This window comes from Crocodylus porosus, unplaced genomic scaffold, assembly GCF_001723895.1.
Source record: "Crocodylus porosus isolate Cpor-Errol unplaced genomic scaffold, CroPor_comp1, whole genome shotgun sequence".
In the NCBI taxonomy this organism is placed as follows: Eukaryota; Metazoa; Chordata; order Crocodylia; family Crocodylidae; genus Crocodylus; species Crocodylus porosus.
The window spans coordinates 2091825-2100084 of record NW_017728948.1 but is presented as its reverse complement, the minus strand read 5'-3'; the positions used below and the strand labels follow the sequence as shown (position 1 = coordinate 2100084).

At 65.0% G+C, this 8260-nt stretch overlaps 1 protein-coding gene across 1 annotated transcript in view; it reads right to left on the bottom strand.

The window, feature by feature from the left end:
* ADAM33 (ADAM metallopeptidase domain 33) overlaps window positions 1-8259 on the bottom strand; it is a gene marked incomplete at its 5' end in the record, with an annotated part of 53893 nt that extends 45634 nt beyond the window's left edge. The window contains 2 exons of the mRNA XM_019552558.1: window positions 5235-5317; window positions 8199-8259. Of these exons, the coding sequence (XP_019408103.1) occupies window positions 5235-5317; window positions 8199-8259 (144 nt within the window). The remainder of the gene's footprint in view (window positions 1-5234; window positions 5318-8198) is intronic.
* Window position 8260: the final 1 nt, after the last annotated feature.

The following is an 8260-nucleotide window of genomic DNA, read 5'->3' as shown; positions in this document are numbered from 1 at the left end:
GCTGCGGGGCGCTCGGCGCTGCGGGGATGACTCGGCTGCGTCTCGGGAACGAGCCTGCTGCCACCCACCGAGGAGCTGTGCGCAACGCAACCCGGAGGCCTGGGCGAGGAGCCTCCGTATCAGCAGAGAGCAGAGGCCACGATGGCTTTCCTAGCTGGAAAGCTGCATGAACGAGCTGTGTGCTGCCCGCCCGGGAGGGATCCACGAGGCAGGAACCGGCTGAGCGCTGCCCCCAAGTTCGCTCTCGCCGTACCGCTGCCCAGCCTCATCTTCATAACTTTTGGGGCCAGAAGCACCCCGGGTCTGCCCGGCACCGGGCTGGAAGGGGCCGCGGGCGCCAGGCCGAGGGCACAGAGCAACGCATCCGTGTCCAGCACGAGGGACGCCACCAAAACTCAGCCTGCAGCGTTCACAAGGGGCTGGGCAAGCTGCAAATTTTTTGCACTTTTGTACGGTTTTCTCGTAGACGCACTACCTCATCCTCACAGCGCTTCTCGGGAGGGCTCATCTCTCCCCTCTGTGCCCAAAAGGGGAAACCGAGGCACATCAAAGGGCAGCGTTGTGCTGGAGGGGAGACAACACCTTGCTTGGGACCCCGGTCCGTGCTTAAACAGCTCTCTGTGCGTGGGCAGGCTACGTGCTCGTTTCCAAGGCTGCTGCTCCAGTGGTCTCCCACCTACGCACGTGGCCCCCTCCATCGTGGCGTGAACTGGTTCGCACAGCTCGCTCGGCCGGGAACCGCGTGCTCCTGTCACGAGGCCTCGGAGGCAGGCGATGCGACCCTACACCTCCCTCCAGGGCCCGCACCAGGCCGGAGGGGTGGCAGCCGGCAAGAGCAGCCGGCGGCACAGCTGGCTGGGTGATGCACCGAGCAAGGGAGGACTTCATCTCAGGAAACAGGATGCGAGAGACATCCGCCCGCCCGCCCGCAGGGAGCCCACGCCCCGGGGCAGCTGGGACGAAGCCAGCAGGGCCCAGCAAAGCAGCCCATGCACCTGCACCCACGTGTGTAGATGGGAAGCCAGCCTTGGAAATAAGCACCAAGCCCGTCCACACAGGGAGATCTGTTTAAGCACGGACCAGCCCTAAAAGACACGTTGCAACAGCAACAAAGACGGAGGCCCGAGGGTTTGCACGGCGCTGCAGCTCAAGCTAGATGACTCCCGTGGCCTCGCCTGGCATCTGGGACCCCCTGCTCGCGTTGCGGTGCCAGGAGCCATGCAGCTGCCGGGCTGGGCACGTGGCTTTGCAGAGCCCACCTGGGAAGGACGCAGGCTCTGAGCCAAGGAGCCGGGGGGTACGAACAGGCACAGGCCCTGTTAGGCAGGAGAATCGAGGCCCCCTGGATCCGAGCAACAGCTCCCCTGGCATCCAGGCAGGCGAGGGCCAAGGTCTCCCCAGTCCTGGGACCCGGACTCTCCGCTCAGTCCAGTTCCTCCAGAGACTGAGGCTGAAGACATCGGGGGTCTGCTTGGAGGTCTCAGCCCTAAGGGACCCTGGAGAGCTGCGCTCACGGGGGTACAAGAGGAGGATACAGACGGCGCCACTCTCCTGACCAGCACCCACTCCTCGCACGCGCACCCCGGGCTGCCCAGCTCTGCTACGGTCCCCGCACCCCACCCTGCTGTGGCCTGACTCACCTGCCTCTCCCCCAGCCCCACCATCCTCAGCCAGGGCCCGAACACGACTCTCGTGCTATAATGCATTGCACCGCATGCAGCTTGCCCGGCCGGCCCGTGGCTCCCGGGCTCGTTCTACCGGCCTGTCCCAGGGAGAGGGGCAGGGCTGAGGGCGCCCAGGCCCTGACTCCGATGCAAAACCCTCCTTGCCTGGGTCTGCGCCAGCGTCCGAGCCCAATGCAGAGAGGGTGCAAAGGGGAGACCCCCACCAGCGGCTGGAGAGGAGGAGGAGGAGAGTCCCCACGCCCCCTGACCTGCTCCTGGCAGGGCCGCGCGAGCCCCTCCTGGCTTGTGGGGCCCTGCCCATGCAAGGAGCGGAGGGTGGGGGGCAAGCATCTGGAAACCGCTTCCACGTGTGCCGTAAGGAGAAGCAGATGCTGCTCCTTACGCCCGGCTGCCGCGCTGCCGACGGGCCCTTGCTGGAGGGGGGTCCCTGGGCCAGCAGGGATCCCCGGGACCCCAGTCTGCGGGGATGCCCCAGGCCCGGGAGCACACAGGGCAGCACCCTGTTGAGACGCACGCCAGCCCAGGCATCGCCAAGCGCCACGTACGGGGGGGTGAGAGACATGGGCAAGACTCAAAAGCCACGTGCACGCACCGCAGGGTGAGACCGGGGCCGGGGATACTGAAGGCTCCTGCCCAGCTCCAGCAGCACCGACCCGGGAGTCCCGGGGCTGTGGCTCCCTGCAGGGCTGCACCTGCACATGCCGAAGCAGCACGTAGCATCTCTCTGTCCCGCCTCTCCGGGGTGGCGGGCAACCCATTTGGGTCTGGAAGTGGGGCGGGAAGGGGCCTCCGGAGGCCCCGAGCCAGGATCGGCCCTGCCCAAACCAGCCCAGACAAAACCCATCGTCTCCACCCTTAGCAAAACACCACATTCAGCCCTGCCCCATCACACCCGCACCTGCCCCAGCGAGACCGCAGCGGCCGACATCCTGCTGCTATAACAGGCTGTTCACGCACGCCCGAGAGGCCCCGGCTACAGAGGAAGCCCCCCGCCCAACTCCGTCCCATCTGACCATGGGGTAAAACTCCTCCCTGACCCCCGCACGTGGCCGGTTTGACCCCGAGCAGAGGGGCAGGATGCTCTAGCCAGGAAGCCCCCGCTTTAAGTCCCAGCGGGAGCCTTGGCGCAGCCCCAATACCTCCGAGGGAGGTTTAGCACGTGGAGCAGGAAGGTGGGCCGAGCACAGCCCAGAAGCCTGGGAAGTCCCCACGGTCCAACCCAGACACCTCCATCATCCCGGACCAGGGGCCGGCCCGCTTCTTCTTGAAGACCTGCCGTGCTGGAGAGCGCGCACCTTCCCCGGCATCTCGCCCGCTGCGGGGAGGACGGGTCTGTGCCCTGGGCACGGGCTCCGGCTGGCTGGGAAGGTCCCTGGGGCAGACCCCTCTGCTCGCCTCCTGTTTGGCTGTAGCAAATTTTTCTTGTGGCAGAGACATGCTCATGTGGGGCTTTTGGCCTGCTGATATGTCCTCCATAGGAGGTCTATATTGAGCAGATTCTTTTTGGTATTGGTAGGTGGAACCGGAGCGTGCTCCATCCACTCCATGCATTGACCTGGGATTGCAGTGCTTCCAGGACCGGTGCAAAAAAAAAAAAAAAAAAAAAAAACTTCCAGGACTGGTGCAAAAAAAAAAAAAAGGCTGCAATTAGAGGCTGGGGGCACCCGGGGAGAAACGAGGCCATGCACAGCGGGACCGCGTGCTACACCGAGCACTGGGTCTCCCAGCCGGGCTGGGATGGTGCCGGCCAGAAGCGTTCCTGGAAAAGGAGGCACGAACCGGCCCCTGAGAAACGCGGGATCCCGGGAAAAGCTGAAAGGTCACCGGCCCGGCCACGAGTCCCGAGGACTCGGCCATGCTGCGCCGGACCCAGAGACCAGGCGACGGCCGGAGGAGACTCCCCCGACCTCTGCCCTGCAGCCGCGGACAGGGCACGACCCCGGTTCCCCGCTCGGGCCCCGTGTCCCGCTGAAGGCTGGGGGAAAGGGGCCGCGTCGCGCGGGCCCACTTGCAACCGCGGCCAAAGGGGGGTTGTTTCCGGGTGGGCCCCCGGCTCTCAGGCAGAGGGCACAGGAAGGAGCAAGCACTGGGCGAGTCTGCTCCCCGACTTCGGTCGCGCCCTGCAGGGCCAAGCTCTCGATCTGCGCCGGAGCGCGCGGGAGGGAGCAGCGCCGGCCCCGGGGTAGCCGGCGCCCGCGGCGCGTGGTCTCAGCCGGAGTTTCCCACCCCCGCTGAGAGGCAGCCGCTCCCACGCGAGGCATCTCCCCGAGCCCAGTCGCTACGGGCCAGGGGGCTGCTGGCTCCGAACGGTGCCAGGCCGGGGTCGCGCCAGCCTCCAAGACGAGCGCATTTAGAGCACCCCACGCAAGCCGCTTGGCCGGAGGGAGAGGGGGCTCGACGGGACCGCCAGAGGAAGAAGCCTCGGGGATCAGCTGGCACCCCCCCCCCTCAACAAGACCCCCTCGTCTTGCAGTGTCTGGAGCCAGCCGAGGCAGAACAGATGCCAGGAAATGAGCAGAGGGGGCTTTCCCCTCCCTCCCGACTACCCCGGCAGCGAGGGGGGCTTGCAGGGGGCCTCCCCTCCCCCCGACGAGACTCCAGGCGCAGGGACAGAGGCAGCCGTACAAACAAACCTCCCCGCTGTCCCACATTCCCCGGCTCCACTATATATAGCGCTGGCTGCTCTCCCCCGGGCCCGTCATCCACTAGGAATGGAGCAAACCCTTGCGACGGGCCGACCGTGGGAGACCCCGATCCACCAAAGGGCTGGGGCTCGGGATGGCCGGGCAAGCTGGGAGCTGGCTGACCCCACCGCAGGGGCGGGCAAGGATCCCATCCCGGGGGAGGCGGAGGGATGAAAGCTGCGAGCCCCAGAAGGCAGAGGCTGCGATTTCCATGCCACCTGGCACCTCTTCCAGCTTGCCCGGGCTGCGTGAAATCGCCCCTGGGAGCTGGGCAAACAGCAAACCTACCCCCTCTGCCTTGGACGACCCCGCCGTGCAACCTGCTTACTGTACAGCAGCCTCCACGCCCCGTGCTTTTCGCTGCCTCCGCCCCGGGAGCCCTTAAGATGATGGGCGCCAGGCCGAGGAAGCCGTGCAGGCAGCTGGCACCGCATCCGCCCGCACCCCTGCTCCTGTCCCGGGTGGGGCTGTGCTGGGGCAACCTCAACCGTCCCAGCAAGGCGGAAGAGACAGGCCTGCTGGCAGCAGCTGCTGCTTTCTGGGTGTCCCCCCGGGAAACAGAAACAGGAGAGACAAAGAAATCCTCTTTCAGTCACTCCCCAGCCTCCAGGCAGCCCGTCTTTCTGGGCCAAGGGGGTGGAGATGCGAGGCTGCTCTCGGTGCCCAATGCTGCGTCTGAGGTCCTCCTGCAACTTGAAAATGCCCTCCGGGCTCGATCGCATTTGCTGCTTGCAAATCGCCGCAGAGACAAGGCGATGGATGAAGGTGGCACTCAACAGTATCCCCGCAAGGCTTCCCCGCCAGGCCGCCGGCGCGCGGGAGGAAGGGAAACCCACCCACGTGTCCTCTGCCCCGCTGCACCCACCTTCTCCGCCACGCTGACCGCTCGCCGGTGGCGTCCTCCCAGGACCCAGTGAGGGGTGACCACGTCCCCGCGCGGCGACAGCCCTAGGAAAGAGAGCAGAGATCAGAGGGGCGGCGGTGGGGACTACCCTCCAACAAACACCAAACCCCGGGATGAGGGCCGGGAAACGCGCGTGGGGCGGGCGAAGCCCCTTGGAGACCTCTGCCTTGTCTAGAGGGTGACAGAGGCCAGAAATAGTCGAGCTCCTTCTCCCTGCAAACTGCCGAGATGAGAGAGGCTGCAGGGCTGGCTTCGCTGCACGGAGCCTGCGACGGAGCGAGGGTTTGAACCCCGGCCGCTGAACCGTCCTCCCTCCGCAGAGGAGAGGGCCTCCACGAAGGCAACACGCAGCGCTGCGGGGGCTTCGGGGCATCGCCTGAAGCCATCGCGGGCTTAGGTGGGACCGCCCGCACGGAGACCCGCTTTGGTATCGAACCTAGGCTCAGGGCCCGCCGCGTCTAGCTCGGCCCCGCTCGCCCACACAAACCCTCGGAGCGGGGCACGTGCGACGCCAGGGGCTGCTGCGGCGGCCGCCCCCAAAACTCGCTCCGCAACGACCCCGACTGCTCAGCGGTTTCGGAGCGCCCAGGTGGCCGGGGCCCGCGATTCGGACGCAAGGAGGACAACCAAAGATTCAGCCTGACCGTTACAAAGGCATTCTTGCCCATTCACAACCGAGGAGGAAGTGAAACACCCTCCGTTACTTTAAAAACCAAAGGATCGAAGCCACCCGATCGAAGCCAAACGCAGCGTCAAAGATAACGAATCAGCCGCTGCTGGAGGAAAACACGTGAAACGCCCAAAACTTCACGGGCTCTTGCAAAACATGGAGCGAGGGGCTCCTGCAGAAGAAGCGCCTGTTTTCCTTCAGTGAAAGTTTGGGCCTAGCTGCAGTTCCCCCAGACAGGGTTACGGTGACAGAGGAACCGCAGGCGCTTTGCTTCCAGGCTTGTTTCGGTTCCTCCGGGCAGCCCTTCAACAGGGCCGGAGGGGAGAAGTGAAAAACAGAGCGTCTGATAACAACGGCTGGGGCCGGTAAAGGCACGAAGGAATTTAAAATAACCAGACCCTCCAAAAAACTCGGGCGCGTTCATGTCCCACAGGGTCCCTGCTGTGCTGCTCTTAGCCAGGCGGCCCGGGGAGGGGTCTTGCAGGCCGCTACTCTTCTGGGGGTCCCTCCGGCCACAAGCAGTCGAGGAAGAGACGGGTGTTTCTCAGCCTTTTGAGGCCCCCACCCCTTGGGAACTCGGCTTTTTTTTCTTCTTTACTACAGAAAAATATGAAGATGTGCTTTTCCGTAGCAAAAAACTCGAGGCCGCAACAGGGGAGGATGGTTTCACACGGTGGATTGCTAGTCGAAATCTATGAGTTTGCCTCGTGTCTGCACACTTCACAGTGCTCATCTTGGGTGACCCCCTTAATAGGGTCTCCCGGGACCCCGGTTGAGGGTTGCTGGACGAGGCGCTACGTCCAAAGGACTCCACGAAAACACCCCGCTCCGGCCTTTCAGGCCCCATACCAGAGTCCAGCCGCACAGCACCGCAATTCAGCACCTCCACAGCTCGCACTGAAAACCCCTCGCAACCGAGTGCCACCGAACAAGCCCAACTTGATCCCAACCCCGCAGCCGGTCCTACAAAAGACGGCACCCTCAGAGAGCCTTGCATCCGTTCTGCACCGTCGCGGCTACAGCCTCGCCCTCACGCTACCTAGAAAGCGGATTTGTTTCATTTTCCATAGGAGGATCTCAATGACTTGCCGGTAAATAGTTAGCGCCGTTTTTCAGAAGCAAAGAAGAAGAAACTGAGGCACTAAGGGGATGTGGGGGGAGCCGGGAGCTGGTGCCTGAGCTGGGCCAAGCACCGGGGACCAGTTCTCTGTTGCAGTTCCCGGTTTTACTGCAATGGGGATCCCCAGATCGGGAGGGGAAAGGAGAACCAGCGCTTCTCTCTTCCTCCTGCCTGGACCCGGGAAACGGTGGCTGGGGGCCGGGGGGTGAGGCAGGCAGAGCCGCCGAGGGCTTTGGGTTCGGATGGACACAGAAGTTACCAAAAGGCTGAACTTCTGCTTTGGGAAAACGGGCAAGTTCAAGGTCTTCAGCTGCCTGGGAAAGCTTCCCTCCGCCGACCCCCCATCCAGCTGTGCTCCTGGGCAGGGTGGGGAAGGGGATGGGACGAGCCCTTCCAGGGCAGCGACGGGGGACGGGTGGGCCTCTGACAAGAGCCACCGAGGTGCCACCAACACACTCAAGTGCGAGGCCGGTCCAAGCTAAATAAATCCCATCGCAGGCGCGCGGTCCACGGGCAGCCCTCCGCGGTGGGCAGGGGCTCTCGGGCTTCCCCCTGCGAGGAAGGAGGTGGCGAAGCACCATGGAGGCCCCGTGGCACTGTGCACACGCGTGTGCCCTTGGCAGGGCACAGCCCACAGCTGAAGACACTTGGCTCCCCTCCGCCTGGCCCAGCAGTCTCCTGCCTTTGCGTGTGCCACTCCCGCCCGCCAGGCTCGGACTGACCCCATCCCGGGCCTGGCCCTCCCCGCACGCACGCACACGTGTGCACGCACGGGTGAGCACACACAGGCCTGCAGAGACACGCGTGCACCGGCACAGACAGACACGGAGACGCGTGTGGACAGGGCACGCACGTGGGCACAGACACAGCGCCGCACGCGCAGGGACACGCACGCGTGCATGCACACAGAGACACGCACGCATCCCCTCGCCAGAGGCTCAAACACGCGCACAGACATGTTTGCACGCACGCACGCCCACCCGCCCACACGGACGCTTTTACATGCACTTTCACGCACTTCCACACAGTTACACTCTGTGGCGCGTACGCTCGTGCACACGCTCGAAACCCCCCCGCGCGCGCGCTCTTGCACACCCACCCGCTCTCTCGCACGTACTCCCGCGCACACGCTCACCCGGCGGCTCGGCGGCTCCCGCCCGGCCCGGCAGCGCCAGCAGCAGCCCCAGCAGCGCCGCG